At 35.9% G+C, this 23,000-nt stretch overlaps 1 protein-coding gene across 11 annotated transcripts in view; it reads right to left on the bottom strand.

The window, feature by feature from the left end:
* The window catches only part of DLG2 (discs large MAGUK scaffold protein 2), a 2,039,030-nt gene that overhangs the window by 1,597,990 nt on the left and 418,040 nt on the right, over positions 1-23,000 (bottom strand). The window contains exon 1 of one of the 11 annotated variants that reach the window (XM_036860593.1): positions 18,054-18,116. The exons of the other annotated variants lie outside the window; for them this stretch is intronic. Coding sequence (XP_036716488.1) covers positions 18,054-18,083 — 30 coding nt within the window. The 5' untranslated portion in view covers positions 18,084-18,116. Of the gene's footprint in view, positions 1-18,053; positions 18,117-23,000 lie in introns of those variants that run through there. 11 annotated transcript variants of the gene reach the window in all.

Genomic DNA, 23,000 nt, shown 5'->3' with positions numbered 1-23,000 from the left:
AGTGGAAGTAAAATTTCTCTTTTTCCTAGAATTTTTCCTTCTCCTTTTTTAGTATTTTTTCTCTCCAATATTTAATGTGGGCACCATGACAGAGTTTGGGGTTACTGCCTCCTTGGCAGGTCCCCAGCTTTTAGAAGGCCAGCAAGGACCAGTATGAAAACTAGGGGAAAGGACACTCTCTAGTCTATTTTTAAATTAATTCTTAGGCCAAAAATCAAGAGGGAACATTAGAATTCCCTCAAGAGCCAGCCTATCTCTCCAAGTAAGTGTTTAAGATAGAAGTTGGTGACAAATTACCCTAAAGACAGATTTCACTTCCCCTTCTCTCTCTCATCCATCTACCCTAAATATTTATACCTCTAGATTGTTGATATGTGACTTGATCTGGATTCAGGATCTGAAACGCTAACCTTGAAAAACATGTTATATTAAGAGACAAAACTATCAGTGGGTTTTGGTCTTTTTAAAATACTACGCTATTTAGATAGATTGATGTCTCCAAGTCTCTCATCTTCCTTGATGGTCTTTTTCCAACTTTAACATCTTGACATATTTCATTCCAGAATATCCTGAGCAAATGAGCTAAATATGCTGGACAATTAAATCTCAGATTGATTATGTAAATATGTAACTACAAAGAATTTTAATAGTGACAAACACTTGACAAAGAAAACTCTAAAGATTTTCTGCTCAACCTGTCCCATCCCCAGAGAGAGTAGAAATTTTTTGTGTATCAGGGACTTACATCTGTTAGAGCGCTTTGGAGTTTACCAATGCCTATATAGACATTTTCATTATTTAATCCTCAGAACAAGTTTGTGTGTGGCAGGGTGAGAAATGATTCATCCAAATAAAATTTTGACCTAAATGTTTCATTCAAAATAGCATGTTCTTCTGAAAGCAGAGAAAAAACTAAAAGCTTCTGTTGTACTGTTCACAATAAAATGATTCTCATAATCATAGAAGTTTTTTCTGGGTTGAGAAGTATCACATGATAGTGCTATATACATATTCATTCATTCATTTATTCAGCTATTCATTTATCAAACATGTATTACATAGAAGGTACCATGCTAGGTATATATAGAGATATAAAATTTAGAGATATAAAAATTTAAATCCTTTCTCTTAAAGAGCTCCCAACCTTTTAGGAGATACAATGCAACATGTTACATTTAAAATAGGATTAAAGGGCTTCCCTGGTGGCGCAGTGGTTGAGAATCTGCCTGCTAATGCAGGGAACACGGGTTCGAGCCCTGGTCTGGGAAGATCCCACATGCCGCGGAGCAACTGGACCCGTGAGCCACAACTACTGAGCCTGCACGTCTGGAGCCTGTGCTCCGCAACAAGAGAGGCCGCGACAGTGAGAGGCCCGCGCACCGTGATGAAGAGTGGCCCCCACTCGCCGCAACTAGAGAAAGCCCTCGCACAGAAACGAAGACCCAACACAGCCAAAAATAAATAAATAAATAAATAATTTTAAAAAAATAAAATAAAATAGGATTAAAAACTAGACCATTCATTCATTTATTCGGTCAACAAACATTCATTGAGAAATTAGTAAGTGCTAGCTGTTGTATTAGAAATAAGGATATATCAAGACTCAGTCTCTGTCTAAAGAAGTTCCCAGTCCAAGGAAAAAGACAAACCAATAAACATGCAATTATAAAGCAACATTAATAATATGGTATACATAAAACGTGACATGGACAGATCAAAAAGATCCATGTCATCCATTTTGGGGTCAGGAGTAAGGGATGAGCAAGGGCCATAGAAAACTGTGCAGGGAAACTGAGGCCAAAGGCAAGAATGTTGAACTCTGACTGGATAAATCAGGAAACATTTTATAGAGAAGACACTTCGGTTTTCCAATAAAGCTTTTAGGAGGGAAAGGGTGAGTAGAGGGCCTTCCAGGTAAAGGTGCACCATGCACCATCTGATAGTGAATCAAGGTATTCTTGGACTTGGTAAGGAAACCTCTTGATTTTGGGCCACAGAAACCTGGGAATGAGGGGAAAGTATGATTCTACGCTACAGAGAAAGCTGACTTCGGCCTTTCCCCTCATTTATTTCTACTTCACAGCGCATGGACAGCAGGGAGTCCTGCCAGGGAGTGGACCTGGAGGGATCCAGTCCTGATCCTATTAAAAAACTCAAAAGGCTCTCCTGAGTTTAGTCTCTGGAAAAGCACTTAAGTTGTCTTTCCCAACTTTTCTAAAACTCTCAGGTGTTTGACAGATGAAGAAAAAGAGATTAAAACATGATGTACAAGGGGCAAAACTAAGTGGCATGGCAGAACGAAAATGACTATAACAATGTATCTGCAAATACACTGTAAGATGTAAAGTACTTTTATAAATGTAATGAATAATTATATTTAAAGGATTATTATAAACATTAATATCTATGAGTTAATGCTTACTAAAATTACTAGAAAACACATTTTCTGACTTCTAGTCAAACATACGCTTCAGCACATCAAGAATTAAGGTAATTTTCCAAAAATTTGAAAAAAAAAAGAAAAACAACTCCCAGCATGCCTCCAAATCATCAATTTCATATATACAGATATACAATGTGTATATATATAGACATATAATGTGTGCATATATACATACATACATATATGTTTGTGTACACACATGTGTATAAATAATTGCCCTTAGGCAAATAAAGGTTTTCATCCAATTAGTTTCCTAATTTGCCATAAAGATGTGTAATTTCAGAGTAAGTTGTTAAAAGGAGAAAATCATATTTTGCCAGGTACCAAAGTACATTACAGTTAGAAATATATGTACAAGGTAATATATTGGAAGCCCTGTCTAAGACACCAAGATACGATAAAAATGAGATTCCAAAGGAGGTGCTATAATTTTCAAAGGAAATTACCAAGAACCACTTTCAGGTCTCTAAACCCTTATCGATAATGAGGATATACAAGGGTTAGCTGGTTGGAGATTTACAAAGAGAAGGGATTTCTTTGGAAAGGGGCTAGGAGGGGTCTAACTTTTCACCTAAGCTTAGTGAAAGAGGCGTCAATGAGTGTATACCTAAAGCTTAATATAAGTCCCTTGGATTTAAGAGGTGAGTATACTGGGATCTGACTCGCCCCTGAAAAGTTTAACAAGTAAGATAACATGGCAAGCTGGTCATTGCCTCAGGACAGGTGGCTTCATCTGGGCCAGTCTGCATGTTCAGAGCTTGTAAGGACAAAAGAGCCATCCTGGAGCCATTACAGTGCCTGCCAAGACAACCCTCTGTGTGGAGTGGACTGCTGTAAAACTTGGGGCTGAAGAAATGCATCATCCACATTACAGGAGATTTAGTCAGAGAGGCCCAGAAAGAGAAACTCCTTAAGACCCACAACAATGATGACCCTGGGCTAACCTCTCTTTGTCTCAGTTATGAAGATTAAAGGAATTAATACAAGTGCTTAGAATTATTTCTAGACATAATCAACATTAACGTAAGCATCAGATATTTTCTTTGTTTTTGTTATTGTTATCATTATATGTCAGGCTCAGAGAGCAAAAAAATATGACAATCCCAGTCTAATAAGGACTTTCTGCTCTCCTTTTTTTATTTCCCTATCATGCTCCACACCTGGAGGAATAAATAACCAACTAGCAAATGATAAAAAAGAAGAAAGAAGCCTATCCCCAAAGCATTCCCCCAAAACAGACATCCTATCTGAAGATCCCATAGTAGGGAAGAGAGAGTATTTAACCAGGAAAAGTGTACAGAGTTTTGATTAATATTTGAGACTGGACAATTTTAATTACTTAATTGAGACTGTATTTGTGATTTTAAGTGATTGTAGGACTTTTAATTCTTTGCAAGTGACTGGAAATTCATGGAAAGTCACAGGACGGCCTGAGTTTTCATCTAGAGAGCAGGGTAGGTATTACTGACACTAAGAAGCTTTAAATAAACTATTATGTATAAAATAAGTTACAAGGATATATTGTACAACACAGAGAATATAGCTAATATTTTATAAAAACTATAAGTGGAGTATAACCTTTAAAAATTGTGAATGACTATACTGTACACCTATAACATCTAATATCGTACATCAACTATACTTCAATTTAAAAAAGAAGTTTTAAATAAACAATGGGGAGCCCCAAATAAGGTGGCTTCTATCCTGCTTGTTCAAAGTATATTACAGATGCTAAACACACTCATGGTCAGTATTAACCTTTCTCATTACCTTTTGGGCATAATTCCTCACAGTTCCTCAATACACAACTTTATCCTTTCCTGGGCTTATCTTCCTACTTGTTTCCTTTTATTTTCTCAGGTTTCGAAGATGTTTAAAATGAGTTGGCCTCATTTGTTTCTGAGGAAATCCTTACTAAGATTGACATCGTGCTGGGGAATCATGCATTTGGCTCTTCTGTAAATGAGGAAACTGCTGCTGACCCATTCTCCGCAGGATGCTGAGAAAGAAGGTTTTTCAGCGGACAGTGAAGGTGATGCTGAGTCACGATCATCCGTTCCAAAATCTCTTGTGACTCCAGGCAGCCATTTGCCCAGGTTAGCAGAGGTGCAATCTGTGGCTAACTAGTACATAAGAGGATTAACACTCTATGTTAAAACATTTTCTAACCATCTGACTTCCTGGATTAATTAACTATGATGAGTTACATAAGCTCTGAATGCTCAAAGCAGGCCACATTTAAATATTTATTACACATGAGAGTCACTGTTGTAACTTATTTTACAGTATCAATGGAGAGAGGCATTTCCTAGGTGTATAATGAAATAACATTTATTGAGCACCTATTAGATGCCAGGCACTTGACATGAGTTGTTAGCTCATTCTATCGTTACATTAACCCTGAACGGTGGTGGAGGAAAATGTTTAAAACGATGAGGAATCCATTGGACCTGTGCTAGAATGCTAGATTTTTCACTTTCTAGATCTGTGAACAAGTTTCTTAGTCTCAGTGAGTTTCAGTTTTCTCATCCATAAAGTGGAGAGAATAATACCCAGTTTAGAGGATTATTAGAAGGATTATACAAGATAATACAGTAACATATTTAGCCCAGGGTCCAACATACATTCTAATCATAATAAGTATATTTATATTACATAAACATTAATATTTATCTTACAAACCAGGGATTTTTCTCCTATCCCACTTAGCTTCTCTAAGCCTATTTTCTCACCTCTGAGTATAAAATAATATTATTTATCTCACATGTTCACTATGAAAATTAAATGAGAAAAAGTACAAGAAAGTACTTCGCAAACATCAGGAATTTTAAATCTAAGTTTTAAATCTAAGTTGGAAAGAACATCTGAAATACTGCAACAGTTTTAGGATGACTAAATTTGGGAGCCAGAATTGACTGTGTAGTCTGGGATCACATACTTGAAATAATTGGTCTGTAAATATTTCTAAGAAATATATTATGGTACTTTAGCTTTTTGTGGAAGCATGTCCCAATATTCTCTGAAGCTCTAGAAATCTCCAAAGTTGAATTACTGTTATGTAGAGTTAGATGCAATAGAGTAATTTAAGCCTCTAAATAAAAGATAAAAAAAAAACAAAAACATATTCTTGTAAAATACTTTAAATGCCATTGATATTTGCATGCTGTCACTGCATCCTACTGACATAACAAGATGAAACAAGAGAAATGAACTACAAGTGTACTTTTCTCCTTGCAAGAAAGAAACTTTGGCCATTATCCACTACTGCAGTCAATGAATATTCTTCATTGGCAGATCTTATCTATTATATCATAAACTACTAACTCTTATGGAAACAGAGGTTGTGATTTTTAAAATAAGATACAGTTTTCTTCCTGACACTTTTTAAAATTCATCTGTAAAAAAATCCCTCTTTTGAACAAACAGCTAATGAAAAATACCTAAAATTTCAGGTCTGCCAAATAAGGTCCATCCTTTGAGGAAAGAAATGCCGTTCAGAAACAAGATCAAAGCAATTCATTTCTATTTTCACTGCTACCATAGAGACAAAGAAAAAATAGTAAAGAGTTTTAGCCGACTTAATTCTTCCTGAAATTTATAATTAACTACATGGGAAAGGGGACAATTACCATATTTCCAAAGAATAAAGGATTAAAAAAGTTGAGCTTTTGATAAGACATAAGTACAACCTATTAAATATGCAATTCATATCAATTTGTTCTTATAATCTTCTTGAGTTTCTGAAAATTGCATATACATTGGACAGTGTTTTCTGAAAAATATCCTCGGAAAGTCATCACTTTAAATGTACATAGTTCTCTCTTGTCAGAGATTCTTCTCAGATATTAACAATTCCAGCAAAGCCTAACATAAAGAAAGGGGGTTAGATTGGTATTGTTTTTGTATGTGCCTTGTCTTCCTGACACCTATGAATATATGTTTTTGGACAAATGTTAATCAATGAAAGAATGTGCAGGCTTTTGCAGATCAGGCACCATAGCCAACATCAAGCAGTCAGCCAGGAAGAACTAGCAATTAGACCTGTCCTCAATTTAAATAGAACTTCAGATTGCTAAGTACATTACATGTGTATTAATTCAGAACAGTTTTATTTTAAAGGACTAGCAAGAAAGCACTGTAGCTTGAAATCCTAGAAGACTCATACAAAGACAAGGGAGGGAGAATTTCTTTTTTGCTAAAAATATGTTTTTATTTATGGCATCTTTAGCAAATGATTTTCAAATACTTTTTATCAGCAAGAATATCCAGAATTCCTCTTCACATTTTCTAATTAGAACCATATTTGAAAATAAGTAATTTATTTTATTTGGGGATACCATAAATACAGCATGATAAATTATATATCTCTTTGTGAAAACATGAAATATAGGAGAAGTAAGTTTTGTTTTAATACTTTTTGAACTGTGTTTTAGGGAACACCACAATTCTTGCTGATACGGATAATAAATGGTATGATTCACATGTTAAAATTTGACTTTTGGAATTTTTAATATGTGGAAGATGTCTTCAGGGAGAATCTCTATTGTCGCCCATATAGCTACATGGGAAAGTGGTATATTTGATTATTCTGTGGTGTTTCTGTCTAGGGTTATCAGAATAATTTTAAGGAAATATTTGAAAGCGACTAAAAATTTTAACTCAGATGTCAACCACAGGATAACAGAACACCCATTCAGGGCTCCTTTTGCATAGCACTGATGTCATCTGTATAGCAATAATCATTATTATAGTTTTTTTAAGTTCTTTTTGGAGGTTACTTGAGGTGAAACTACTCAATGGTACTGGTACACTTTGTTCTCTAAAATGCAAAGCAATGTTTAAAAAAAAAAAAAAAGCAGAATTGCTGTGAAGTCACATTCCCTTCCTAGACAAGTTTGTATCGTGAAAGCTGAGTGCAATATAATGCATCCTGCTTTGGGAAAAAAAAAGAAAACACCTTTATTATTTCTTCAATTATTTCATGAACTAATAATTTAGGACAATAAATCCATTTTAAAATTTTCTATTATATAGGTTTCAGACAAATTTTAATGTTTTTATGCTAAAAATATACTATATAATTTAAAATTATACCTCTATAATATATTTATGGTAAACATATACATATTATAAAATCAAATAATTTTCCCCCCAAACTAGGTTAAGTATCATACTATAGAAAATCTCTGAGAAGTTAAACAGACATAAGTTAGCATTGTTTTATCAAACTGAAAACCTGATCTGGCTGTTTTAGCTTTTGTTTAATAAAAATGTGCTATTGACTTACAAGGATTTTTATATTTGAATTTTAGAGGTTTAAAAGTTGATCGTTATAAGTAGGTTTATCATAGATGTGATCCAGTTGCTACTCTTCTTGGAGTGTGTGAGGACTTTTATCTCTTTTAGTCCATTTCTTTTATACTAAAATGACATTTCAAGTATCATTTCAGGCCCAGCAACCATTCACAGAGAAGTTCACCAATTGCCTGTCTGTCAACTGAATAGTTTATCCATCAGAATACAAAGATACCTTTTACAAGTATTTCCTGTGAAGTGCATGTTATACACACACGTACATATGTATATATACATATACATATAAATATTCACATACATTTGTGTAAGTTGCAGGAAAGAAGTGTTTCATCCACTTGTTCATTTACGTAGCAATGCAGTGTCTACCAATTGTGTGTTAAATGAAAGAATCAATCAACATTTATGGTATACCTGTCAGCACCATACTAGGTGGTTGGCTATAAATATGATTAATAACTTCCCTACCATCTTCAAAGACTTCACATTCTAGCAAAAGATAGGCATGTGTAAAAACTAATTGTACAACTAGATGTTGGCTATTATACAGATACAGACATTGTACTGAGGACACGAAGAGTGGCTAGCTCAGTTCAGTAGGGCAGTATCAAGGAAAATATTTACAGAGGAATCTGCATTTGAGCTGAGTCTTAAAGGCTAAAAAGAAGCTCATTAAGTAAGCATCAGGTTAGAGAGTTGAAAGGCATTCTAGACACAAAGAAAAGCAGGTACATAGAAACAGGAGAATGGAATTCAGATTGTTTGGGGAACCAAATATAATTGACTATGGTTCAAGCTAAGGCATGAAGGGTGATGGGATCTGAGATAGGAAAGTTAGACGAGGGCCAGAGCATAGAGAGCCAGGTATGTGAGGTTAAGCTATGCAAACTTTATCTTCCTATAGGCCAGTGCTTCTTAAATCTATGTGTGCAAAAGCAATTAAGAATACAAATCATCTAGGCATCTTGCTAAAATACAGGTTCTGACTCAGTAATTCTAGCATGGAGCTCGAGATTCTGCATTTCCAACAAGCTCTGAAGGGATGCCATTGTAACGGATCAACAGACCACACTTTGAATAATGGGGAAGTAGGGGACGGGGAACTCCTGAAGAGCTCCCTGTGCTATACAGCAGGTTCCCAGTAGCTATCTATTTTACACATGGTACTGTATATATTTCAATGGTACAGATGAACCTATTTGCAGGGCAGGAATAGAGACACAGATGCAGAGAATGGACACGTGGACACAGCAGGGGAAGGGGCGGGTAGGACGAATTGGGAGATTAGGATTGTATGTATATTTTTATTTTATAAGGAAGGTCGCAGTTAACAGCATGGAAAATGTATAGGAGTGAAAGGATGGGGCAGTTACAAAGAGTGAATGGGGAATTGGGACAAATTGAAATTTAGGGAAAAATAAGAACCAAGATCAATTCCCACTTTTCTAGCCATAACAACTGGGAAATGGCATTGTAGTAAGATAGAACAACTCCCATTTATCTAACCATAACAACTGAGAGTAGCATACTATCCAATGAGCAGAGAATAGAGTAGTAGAATGATTTATGCTCAGAGGGCTCCGCAGAGTGGATATTTTCCTGGAACTTTTGACTTATGATTACTTAATGGGTAAATAGAATTCTAAATTCTAAGAATTTATTCATTTACTGTCAAACCATTTTTTCACAAAACCTGTTGTCTCTTGAAAGTTTAGTTCAAGAACTGAATTACTTAGATGCAAAGAAATGGATACGTGTGTGTAGGAGTATTAGAATAGAGGTATTTGGGGGGAGAGTATTTTCATAGGATTTCAAATCTGGTACTAATTTTGAATGCACACTAGAAGAAAAGACTGAAATATTTGGTCTCTTTCTCTCACCAGTAAATATCTATAAGCCTGGGAAACATTCACTAAAGCCAGAGGAAATTCCTATCACCATGACTACATAATAGAAGTTTGCCAACTAGAGTGGTAACCAGCTAATTGAGTTAATGATTCTACTATGAAATTTATCCTTAAATGTCAGATTCCCTAAATAAGAGAAAATGAAAGAGGAAAATGAAGAGAAACAGAAACATTCACAGCTATTTGGTGACTATACATTATGTATAGCCGCTCTACTAAGCCCTATGTATATATTTGTACTAGCTGTTCCTTTTGTCTAGAATGTTCTTCCCCAAGATCTTCACAAAGCTGGTCCTTTCAAGTTCCCAGAACTTTTTCAGAGAGAACGTCTCTGTCCACCCTATCTAATATAGCCCCTGTTGCTTTTTATACTCATCCATCTTGCTATATTCTGTTTCTTAGCTTTTTAAATTATAGCAGTTATTGCTATCATTATATTTATTATCTGTGTGCCTATTAATAGCCAGTCTCTTCACTCTATAATGTAAGTTCTATGAGGGCAGGGACCTTGTCTGATTTATTCACTGTTATATCTCTACTGCTTACAGTATTGTCTGGAACATGTATGCATTCAGTAAATATTTGTGGAGGCAATGAATATTGTATTTAATCCTCACAACAACCCCTCGAAGTGCTTATTATTATCTCATTTTACAAATAAGGAAACTGAGATTTAGGTTACATAATTTGGCCCAGACAAGAGAACTAATAACTGGCAGACCTAGGACTCCAGCAAGAACCTGTCTGACTCCAAAGACTATGCTTTCAAACCCTGTACTATGCAGCCACTCTAAGCCAAATTCAGTTGTGGATGCCAGCTGCTGTCCAAATGCCTAGTACCCAGTTCTCTGAGGGATCCCAGACCTGTCAGGCCAATTTGTTTGGGTCACTGTAATTAACATAAAATTAGTCCTAACACATATATGGTTACAGCTCTCATTTTTTCCAACATACAGTAATGCTAATGGTAATAAAAGATCTGTTTCCTCTAGGATTTCCTGCTTTCAATAATTTTAGTGATCCTGTCCATGTATACAGTATTTTATATTTTTAAAATAAACTCATTTGATTCTGTACAATAATCCTGTGAAGGAAGTACTCATAAGCCAGTATCATTATCCCCATTTCAGACTTGAGAAGATAACACTCAGGGAGAGCAAACTGAATTGACTAAGTTTACTAATATAATAAATGGCAAACCCACGTCTATAACTTTAATTTCTGAACCTTGGTCCAATGCATATTCCCAAATTGCCTTTGGTGAAACATACATACGTGCAATGAGACAGCTCTCAGGCAAGTTCATCATTGGTAATCTGCTTTAAGATAATCTTACTACAAACATCCAGATGAAATAATGGGTAAATAATAAAGAGAAGTGATGAATTCTTTTGTACTTTATAAAGACAGTTATGCAATTTTTAAATTTTTTGAGCACAATAAATGTGTTTAAATATTATTTGATTTGCAAAATTTGATTTGTACTTGTTTCCTTTGCAAACCCACACTTGTCTCATAAAGTAAGATTTACCTAAAAGTCTCATAAAGGATAATCCTCTCAAACTCACAGCTCTTCACAGCACATGTAGCTTTTACTCACAGTGTCAAAAAGGGTTGATGTTGTGAATAACATCCTGGTAATCGGGTTTGGCAGGAAAGACTATTTACTACAGATGTATTAACAGATGACTGGTGTGATTCATACGATACATTTTTATTTCATTTCTAAAAGCTTATTTTTATAGACTACGAATATATGTCCAAAAAACTACAAATCTACAACTAATTACGAATAACTTTAACCATAATGATAAACCATTATGAGGGTGCATTATTCTTATTTAATTAGATGTTTAGGTTGAGAAGGAACAAAATCCAAAATATAGTATCAAGAGTATGTTTTAACTAAATAATAACCTTGAAGTGATTTAACCAGCAGACAATGATAGTGGATAGTAGCATGGACATCAGTGACAAAGATCTGGGTTTGAATCCCCACTATGAAACTGCTCAGTTGTGTAAACAGCCCTCATTTTTAAGATGTGGAGGATTTTACTTCATTGAGTTGGCCTGAGGAGTAAATTAAATCCATCAAGCTCTTTCAGTGTGTCAGAATATGTCCCAGACATTATGTATACAAACATGAGAAAAGTAGACATAGTCTCTTCCCTCATGGAGCTTCTGTCTAGTCAAGAGACAGACACTGAGAAAATAATCACACAAATCAGGGTATAATTATGAACTGTGGCAAGCAGAAATATGGGACAATATGAGAGTGGATACCAAGAATATAAAATCTAACTGGAGATTTTAGGAAAGGTTGTGGCATGTACAGTCAGACCCGGAAGATAAGTAGCATTTAGACAGATGGATGGTGCCATCTAGACAGAGGAGTAACAAGTACAAGTCTCCAAAGCAGAAACATGGCTGATACCCTCAAAACACAGAGGGGAGCCAGCAAGGCCAACGTGCCAATTAGTTTAATGAAGGACAGGGAAGGTAGCATAGATATAAGAAGTAGTCTGGCCCATGCATTTTTAACATTCTTGGAGTATAAAATACAAAGTGGAATGATGGAAGGTAAGACAGGGGAGGAATTGAGGTGCCAGGTCAAGGGAGACCTGCATACTAAGGTAAGAATTTGGACAATCACTCATCTTGAGTTGAATAGGGTGCTATCGCAGGGCCTCCACGTGAGAGTTGTACTGTTGGATTTGTGTATTAGGTTGATCATTCTGGCAGCCGTATGGAATACTTAATAAAGGAAATTTAAGCTATTATATTGATGGAATTCAAATGCTAAAGTGTTTTATGCAATTAAAATGGTTAATAGCATGTTACTAATGTAGTCATGAAATCTCTTCACATTGGCTCTTCTCCTACTTTTCTACACAAAAAGTCCAGAGTTTATTAAAATTTCCCTACTATTAGCTGTATTTCTGCCTTTCTCTGCCCCCCAGTAGATTTTTCCTGGTCCATTAAGCCCCCTGCTCCAATCTCTGTTCAGTGGACTTGCCACCTTGCAGACGCTTGGTTGAGATGATAGGTATAAGAACCAGTGTCACTGGCAGGTTAGGTATGAGAAGAGCATCAAGAAAAGATAAGAAGATAGGGAGACTGTGGCCCTCAGCAGAAAACAGTGCACCTACCCCTTACAGGGTAATATGCTAAGTACTTTATAGTTCTTGTCTAACTGAATTGTCAAAACAACCCTGTAAGATAGGTGCCATTTTATAGAAGAGAAAACTACATTTCAGAGAAGGTCATCCAGCTAGTGAAAGGTGAAACCACTGTTTTTACTGAACAGGCATAAGGATGGGCAAAGAGGGGTGTGGCAGAAAACAGAAGGAGAGAGCTCAAATCAGAGAAACGAAATGGGTGAGAAGTCAGGGCAAACTGGGATTTGGGACCAGTGTTAATGATGGAAGGAAAATCCTATTTCCTTTAAGATAGTATTTCAATTTGATATTTATGACTGGGTCCCCACCTATGGCTGCATCCTTTGTATCTCGCTACTCACATTGGATACCTTACATCCCAGCCACACGGACCTCCCTTTCCTTGAATGTGCCATTCTCTCACTTACTTTTCTCTCTTCCAGCCATCTATCATATCTGGGACTTGTCCTACAACACTCTTTCCCCCTCATTGTGCCCTCCATTCTTCATATCAGTCTGTCACTTCCTCAGAAAACTCTTTCCTGATATGAAATCCCAACCTACCCTGCAACCAAGCACACCAGATTCTTTAGGTATCTCTGTGCTCATTTCATAGCACCCTATATTCACCTCCTTTCACGCACTGTTATTTCTATAATTGATTATTTTCCCCATTAGACTAAAAGTTCCATGAGAACAGATTGTTCAATATATCCCCATGACTTCCAATATGTCAGGTACATATTAGGCATTCGATAGATACTTGTTAAATGAATAAAATGAATGAATGGATGTGCTATTTTACCATGAGAGCAGATGCAACTATACACCTGCATGAATAAATAGCTTTGTCGATGAAGACTGGGCCACTCAGGTCAACCATTTGTTGCCTTGTTGATTCGTTTCATTTTCTCTATGTAAAGCTCTGCTGGAAAATAAATATAATTTTAGTGCCCCCCCACAAAAAAAAAACTATAGTTGTAAATACCTCTATGATGAACACATTTATGAGTACATGTCACTTTTTTCTATTAAAAATGATAAATAATATAATACTTATTAGCATTAACAAAAATATCTTTTAAATGCCCAGCAACAACTTTGATTTCCTTTTAGAAATTCTAAACGACTCTAATTCTTATAAAAGATGGTTGGTTGACAAATACGAAAAGTGATATCTTATTTACAGAATAGATGTGGTATTAACATCAATAAAAGCTTCTTTTATGCTGCCTGGTCTACTTTTCTTTCTGCTTTTTGAATTTTATTATGCACATCAACCTGTTACACATATTAAATATTAATAGTGCCATCATGACTTTATTAAAAAAAATACAGGAGTAATTCAACATAGCATATTGCAATTGTCTTTGTAGATTTTTTAAAACTTTTAAAAAATGTTTATAAGTTTGGTTAATGGACACCTGAAATAACAATTTATAATTCACCCACTACTACTTTTTAAGAAACTTAGTGTACATGAATAATTTTATTTGCAGAGATAATATACTTTAGAAGAATATTAGATTAGGATAGAAAAGGAAGGACCTCAGAGATACATTAAAATACATTTGTTTTACAGGCACAAGGACACTGATGCCCAGATGCCTCTAGGTGCCCAAAGTTACAAAGTACAGATTTACTTTGATTTTTTTCACAGTTCCACATTTCTTCTGTTCTTGTATCAAATCCCATATGCTATTACATATGATACTTGAGAATTCCTACACAGCAAAAGAAAAATTCTACCAACTGCTTGCATTTTATTAAATTTAGCCCAGAATATTCTGCCTGCTATCCAGAACTGCTTTCCTATTGACCAATCATCTAACAGCATGTTTCTGTCTTACCATAGTCTAACATTATTTTCCTTGTATTCTAGTTATCAGAATTATTGGGATTATTATATTTTAATTATTCAAAACATGTAAGAAATGTCCACTCTATAAAACATGTTATAGTAGTTACTAAATTGTGTTTAATCAATATTATTGGGATGATCTCATTTTCCTCAATGACCACATCCAAAGAAAGGGATAGATTAAAGATATAACTTGTGAGTTGATCAATAAACTACCCTATAGTTAATTATTTCATTATGCCAGGAATTGTGCTGGGTACTTTTAATACTTTATGGCAACATCACTTACTTATAGGTAATATCATGTTTTTCTCACAGATGAGGAAATCAAGGCTCAGGGAAGTTAAAAAACTTATCCAACTCCTAAAGCCAATAAGTGTAAGAACAACAATTTAAATCCAAGTCTTGCTCCAGAGCCCTGCTCTTCACACTAAGTCATGTCACTTCTCTTTTCTCAGTAGTGACATTTGTGACAAAAGAGTTAAAATTGAAACTGGGCAGAAACGTTCCAATAAAAGAGATGATTCAATCTTCTTATAAAAGTGAGTTATCTTAACATCTGAAAAGACCTTGGGATCCACGTGACAGAAAAATCTGTGTTTTGGGTTGCTCTGATGATTTTCTGGCCTAAAATATCTTACTTCAAATCTGTGGAGGTCTGCAAATCAGTCTGATCAGACTTGAGCCCTTAAGACCTTAAGCAATCTGAGTCTTATGGGTGAGATCTAGGGTAAGATTTTTTTATCAGGGGGGTTAGATTATTATGAAACATGTCATAATCATTTCCTTCTTTTTACATGCAGAAAAACTAAAATGAAAAACACTTCTCTGGTATGTCTAATAGATCCTTTTATATTGCCATTATGCAGTGCTTTGTCTTGATTTGTCATAATCTCTCCTTTCATTAATCTTCTAATATTATTCTTAAGAATATGGAGCAAAGACATGAAGAGGAATTTATTTCTACACTGTGTGTGATAGAAGGGAATGGGAGAATGGAGAGGGTCAAGAGGTCATAGAAGGATCTAAGGGGACAGGAAATATGTTTCATGCCAAGATGCGAAGGAAAGAAGAGAACCAGTGGAAGTATTTATGTTTCCTGTCACTGAAATCTTTGATGGGGGTGGTGGTCAGCTGTGATAACTGAGATCTGTCACAGATGAGGTAGAGCCTGGGACAGATCAGGGTAGTTAGTTAGCAGTTCCAGTCTTACTGAAAACTTCCACAAAGCAAAACTTGAAGAAAGCATCTCATTCAGAGCTGCTAGAAGGTGGACTCATTACTGGAGAATAAAGTGATAGGGGCTGAACAGAGATAGAATTAAAATTTCAAAGTTGTTGGCAAGTTTCCTGTCAAAGAGTCCCAGGAAAGTGGAACAAGGGCATCCCAAGTACATGGTCACTTGGGAAAAAAGGGTATCAATGAAGGTGGGTGAGGTGAACAGGATTTGCGTTCTGAAGTCCTCTAGGATATCGCCTCACTTATATGCAGCTTTTAAATCAACCATGAATTATTTACCATTTAAACGTCATAATATAACTTTGTTGTAAGTATGTTTGTTTTATAAACGTTACATATGCCACCCTAGAAATATTCACGAATATAATTAATTCAGGAAATTCATGGGTATTTGTCCCATTGAATTGTATAATTTACATGATAAATCAAAATACTGGAATAATGACATTTATCTCTGATACAGCATTTAAGGCAGAGTAATAGTATTTCTTACCTTATACCTGTAGTCATTAATATTTTGATAAGTCGATATACAGCACGACACGTTTTTTAATTAGATCATGTTTTCCAAATTGAGGAAACTTAGATTTCACTGTTGACTTAATTTGTTCAATGCAACAGAATTCCAGTTTTGAGTTCTAATTAATAACCTTTTAAAACATTTTTAAAGTACTCATTATGTTTTATATAGTATCTTCAATTATTATGATTTTGAAATAATTATGAAATCCATGTAGGTCAGATTTGACAGTATTCTCTCAAGAAAAGTAACACTGAGTGTAACACCTAAGGAAGACTAAAACATATTTAAGAGACTGTTTTCCTGGATTATATAAGGAAATACAAGTTGCCGCTTAGCTTTTTTTTTTTGATTTACTTTAGTTTATTTTTACTGACAACTAGAAAAATTGACTGAGATGCTTGGCAATTTTTAAAATAAAATAAGGTATTCATCTAACTTTGAGGCCTGGTCAACTAACCCAACTAGAAGTTTTTAGGCTTCAAGTCCATTAACATCAACTGAAGCTGCCATGTTATACTAGGCCCTACAGGAAGATATCCCTTAAGATTTTCTGAAATATAATCTATAAAAGTAAAATATTTAAGGTCATACTATGGAGAACTTGGTTGGTAGATTCAAAATTAAATAATCTTTCTTCAGTGATAAAAGGAGATCACAGTGGGAAATCTATACTTAATGAGTCTCAGGCACTAAGCTATTGATTTTGTTGTGTTTAATGGATGTCCAATCAATGTGAGAAACTAAAAGATACAGCTCGAATTAACTCATGTTATGCTTACATGCAAAATGAAAAGTGAGCTAATGAATAAATGTCTTTTAATTAGTTTTTTCCAAAAATAATAGTAATTTCTATTCAAATAACCAGTGATGATAAAATTTAAATACATTATTCAGGACTGATGACAGAATAACATAAAATGTGTTTGAAATTTTTAGCTATTTTCTGTAAACCCATAAAAGAATTGCCTATTGATTTTATTCTACTCCCACCTTTTGTTTCTATTTCTGATAATACAAATACTTCATTTTCTTCTAACCAAAATAGACTCATTTCAACATTAAATATTGTGTTTGTTTGTTTCAAATCAGAGTCTAAAGAATTTTTCCTTTAAAAAAATCCCTAAAATGCAGAATATCAGAATTCTCCAATCAGAAACAATATGTCAAGCCACAGTAAAGCTGATTGGCTTCTTCAAGCATACAAGACATGGTTTTTAAATGAAAAGCTAATTATCACACTCAGAAAGACTACCTGATACATTATGTTAAAATGATGTGTAAGCTACACTACTACTACAGATATTTTAATATTGAGATATAAATAGATGCAAAAGCAAATCCTGCCATAAAAAACAAAAACAAAACAAAAATAAAACCACAGGCAAATTCTCCTTCATTTGCACAAACACACAATATCACTTTAAGAAGTTGAAATCAAATAAAGACAGGACCCTCAGACCTTCGTGGGGAACAAAATGCCCAGCAAAGTAAATTATACTAATCATTTTATCTCATGAACTGGCAGTGCCTACCAGAGCTGTTTAATTACAGGACCAAAATAATAATAGAAAAATGCTGCACACAACAACAGCCCTGTTTCCTATCCTACCTTTGTGGTGACAATGCACAGGCAATCCATCCTGGATCCCTACACAGGACTCAGTACATGGAAATCACACCAGCAAATCAGCAAAGGTGAGAAAAGCCTTTTGGTCAATGGCACACAGAGAGAAGCAGAAGCTGGATTCTGCACAGACGGCTTTTCCAAGGGGGCCCCTCATGGGAAACTCGAGCCCTCCTCCATAGAGCTCAAGGCAAGCAGGATTCTCCTAAGCACCGGAAAATCCCCTAGAAATCATCTCCGGCAAAACTTCCCGGTGGCTTGCGGGGCTCCGCGGCTGCATGGTCCTTAAGTGGATTCCGTGATCGGAGCAAGGCTCCCGGAGAGCCTCACACAGTTCTGTCGTGGAGATGAGTGTTACAGCAAGCACCAGAGAATCACATTTCAGCTCTCGTTCTTGTTTCTGAATTCTGATCTGCTGCTTCAGTATACCCATAAGATCTCCTTTGCCAGAGTCTCCCCCCACCCTTTGCTGCCTTCGTCTTTCCTACTAACAACTCTGAGTAAGCACAACACAAAAAACTACCCGGCGCATCTACCAAAGGGCTGTCGTTCCGCTGCCAGAACAGCGGCTTTGGGTAATAAAAAGCTATTTATTATGAGCATGGTTCCCAGCAGTCTAAATGACTCAAAAGGTATGACTGAAAAGCTAAGGTGCATGCGGTGCTGCATATATCACATCTCAACTCATTTGCAATTACAAGGGCAGCTTCTTACAAATGACTAGCAGCTTGAAAAAGAAAATCCCGGCCAGGTACATTTTTTAAAAACTGAGAATTTGGAGGTTTAACTTAAAAAACGCTCTCGATTTCTTCTTTTATTTGTGTACCTATTTGTGCCTTCTCTGACATGTGAATACACAAACAACCTGAATATTTAAAGTATATTATAAAATCGAGGTGGGAGGAGGTTTCAAAGCGTTCATAAAAGTTCCACAATCTGAGAGGCAAAAAATGAGTTTTCCCAAACTTTTCCCTCCTCACTAGCTGCCTGCAGGCACTTATTACGTGGGCAGAGCTCTGTGTTCCCTTCTGCGGATTCTAGCAGCAAATGATTAACCCTCTCCCTTCCTCCCAAATCCCTCCCAAACGGCTGCACAGACTGCTTTTGAGGCGCTTGACAAGCATCATTCTGGATAATAATATACTTTTTTAGTTTTTTAAGGAACCTCCATACTGTTCTCCATAGTAGCTGTATCAATTTACATTTCCACCAGCAGTGCAAGAGGGTTCCCTTTTCTCCACACCCTCTCCAGCATTTATTTTTGTAGATTTTCTGATGATGGTCATTCTGACCAGTGTGAGGTGATGCCTCATTGTAGTTTTGATTTGCATTTCTCTAATGATTAGCGATGCTGAGCATCCTTTAATGTGTTTGTTGGCAATCTGTACATCATCTTTGGAGAAATGTCTATTTAGGTGTTCTGCCCATTTTTGGATTGGGTCATTTTTTTTTTTTGATATTGAGCTGCATGAGCTGTCTGTATATTTTGGAGATTAATCCTTTGTCAGTTGCTTCGTTTGCAAATATTTTCTCCTACTCAGAGGGTTGTCTTTTCGTCTTGTTTATGGTTTCCTTTGCTGTGCAAAAGCTTTTAAGTTTCATTAGGTCCCATTTGTTTATTTTTGCTTTTATTTCCATTTCTCTAGGAGCTGGGTCAAAAAGGATCTTGCTGTGAGTTATGTCATAGAGTGTTCTGCCTATGTTTTCCACTAAGAGGTTTATAGTGTCTGACCTTACATTTAGGTCTTTAATCCATTTTGAGTTTATTTTTGTGTAAGGTGTTAGGGAGTGTTCTAATTTCATTCTTTTACATGTAGCTGTCCAGTTTTCCCAGCACCACTTATGGAAGAGACTGTCTTTTCTCCACTGTATATTCTTGCCTCTTTTATCAAACATAAGGTGACCATATGTGCATGGGTTTATCTCTGCGCTTTCTATCCTATTCCATTGATACGACCCAGCAATCCCACTACTGGATATATACCCCGGGAAAACTGTAATTCAAAAAGAGTCATGTACCACAAGGTTCACTGCAGCACTATTTACAATAGCCAGGACATGGAAGCAACCTAAGTGTCCATTGACAGATGAATGGATAAAGAAGATGTGGCACATATATACAATGGAATATTACTCAGCCATAAAAAGAAATGAAATTGAGTTATCTGTAGTGAGGTGGATGGACCTAGAGTCTGTCATACAGAGTGAAGTAAGTCAGAAAGAGAAACACAAATACCGTATGCTAACACGTATATATGGAATTAAAAAAAAAAAAGATTCTGAAGAACCTAGGAGCAGGAGAGGAATAAAGAGGCAGATGTAGAGAATGGACTTGAGGACACGAGGAGAGGGAAGGGTAAGCTGGGACGAAGTGAGAGAGTGGCATGGACATATATATACTACCAAATGTATAATAGATAGCTAGTGGGAAGCAGCCACATAGCACAGGGAGATCAGCTCGGTACTTATGTCCAAGTAGAGGGGTGGGATAGGGAGGGTGGGAGGGAGACACAAGAGGGAGGAGATGTGGGGATATATGTATATGTATAGCTGATTCACTTTGTTATACAGCAGAAACTAACACACCATTGTAAAGCAATTATACTACAATAAAGATGTTAAAATTTTTTTTTAAAAAAGGCAAAGAGCTAGTGTATATGTTAGAAAAAAAAATAATAATATACTTTCTTTTTCATCCTCTTAGACACATAGGCAGAGACAGACTTGAAACAGAAAGAAACAGGGGTGCAGAGAGAAGGGCGGGGGGAGAATGAGAGATAGAAAGTGAGTGACAGAATGGAAAGCACTGCCTGACCAATAAAAACGGAAAATCAATGCTTCCTTCTCGCTAGGAAGAAAACAGATAGTCAACTTGACCATGGACGACAACAAGAAGAAATGTCTAGGGACCCATACGTTGGCATCACTTCTTTAAGATGCCAGTAGAACCATTCCCCACTCCTCCAACCCCCTCTCATTTTTTATAAAAATTGTATTTTCTACAATAAATAATGTGAAAAAAGTGTGGACATGTAAGACTCTTCTACCTTTCATGAATTTTTCAGGTTCTAACCTCAACATTCTCCTGATTGCTAAATAGATGAATGTTTCAGAAACTGACATGCCATTATTTTACCAAAATGAGAACACCGTTTCTAAAGAATTTAGAAATTTAAAATTCATAGCAAATCAGATACGTGCTCAGAGAAAAAAAAAAAAGTGGCTCAAAAATTATTTATAGTTAAAAGACAATTTCCTCTGAACTGTTATCCTACTGGTGTAATAAACTTCAGATAATTTTCAAGTTAAACAGCATAAATAAAACCCATGTTCTAGTCCATTCAATTAGATAACTGTCTTATGGGGTTCAGTAATATGAAAATGTTAAAAAAAAAGTACCACCTTGCCTATTTACCTCCTCATTTATTACACCATCACGACGCTTAATTTAATGCAATACTTCCTAAGCTTGTCTCAGAGTATGTATAACGTCATGTCCTTGAGCATTCCCAGGTATCAGAGTTCTTCCCTGATAAAACCAAACCATCTTATATGCAATTGATACTGATTATCATATTCATCTTCAAGCTAATTAGGCTTTATGTTCCTATAGCACTTTAAACTTGCAAAGCACTTGTGACATTCTCACCAGCTTGAAAGTTTAAATGAATTTCCAAGAACAGGTACCTAGTAACTTATTCCAAGCCCAGGGCTTTGTAAGTCACGATCAGAACAGAGACAGTCAGGGATTAGAAAGAGAGAGGAAGTAAATTGGGCAGCAGAGGAAGATGGATATTTTACAAGGTATCCTTGGAAGAAAAGTATCTTTGGAACTATATTCCATTTTCCTATAGTGGAGAAAGCTAAGAAATGGGCAAACTTGAAGGGGAAGCCTGATTATTCTTTTGACCCTGGCTGATCACAGATGAAAGCACTTTGTAAATTATAAAGACCTGCAGAAAAGAAAGGCAATTCATCTAGCATAGCTCCTGACCTCCCATATACACTCCCTAAGTCATTCATCTAACACGTTTGTTGAGGGCTCACAGTATGATTTTTTTGATTAATGTCTGTATCACCTAGTAGACCATGAGCACTTTAAAGGCAATTTTGACTCTGTATTCCCATTCCCATAGTATGTACTTATTGGGGACACCAGGGTGAGCACAAGCTAGCAGAAACCCTGCCCTCAAGTGATTCAACACCTATAGTACAGTACAATAAGCACTTGCAGTGTTTGAGAATCACAAAGTAAAGGCAATTAACCCAGAATGAAGTAGTCAGGGGCGGTTTTCTAGGGAGGAACCCGGAGCTGAGCTGAGAAGGACCCACAGGAGTTAGCTAGAAGTTGTGAGGAAGAAGAATTCTATGCACTCTATTATATTTAAAGGGGAGTGAATCAATAATAACGTTCTTCTTTCTACAATCAGCTTACATAAACATATCCAAAGGGTTTTCATTAAATAAAAGTACTTTAGAGCAGGCATTTCACAAACTGGACATGTAATCTCTGCTGGAGGAAAAAAAGGGCATCACTCATATAACGTTAAGTGAGTACAAATGTGCTGTAAAAGCCTGTAGAATATACATGTTTTATAATCATTAGGTTGTACTTACTACATGTGATTACATGGATTATGTTTGTAAGTTTAGATAAAAGTAAATAGGTAACATTTTAAAGTGTAGTTCTACTTAGGATGCAGCTTTCTATTTTGTGTGTACGTTGCCTTCCATTGATTTTCCTCAGATATAAAGATGATAGACGATAATCCACTCCTTCACCTCAAGGGAAACATTCCTTTATTTTTAAAATTAACAAGGCATCAGCTTGAAGCACTTTTTTACTGACATAGAGCTCAGCTGGTCTGGTGATTTCACAAGAAGTGTTTGGCAAGATATAAAGCCATAGCCTGCAAACTGTTTTACTTGATA

Source organism: Balaenoptera musculus, chromosome 8, assembly GCF_009873245.2.
Source record: "Balaenoptera musculus isolate JJ_BM4_2016_0621 chromosome 8, mBalMus1.pri.v3, whole genome shotgun sequence".
NCBI lineage: Eukaryota > Metazoa > Chordata > Mammalia > Artiodactyla > Balaenopteridae > Balaenoptera > Balaenoptera musculus.
The sequence above is the reverse complement of the archived record's forward strand: the minus strand, read 5'-3'. Positions and strand labels throughout refer to the sequence as shown.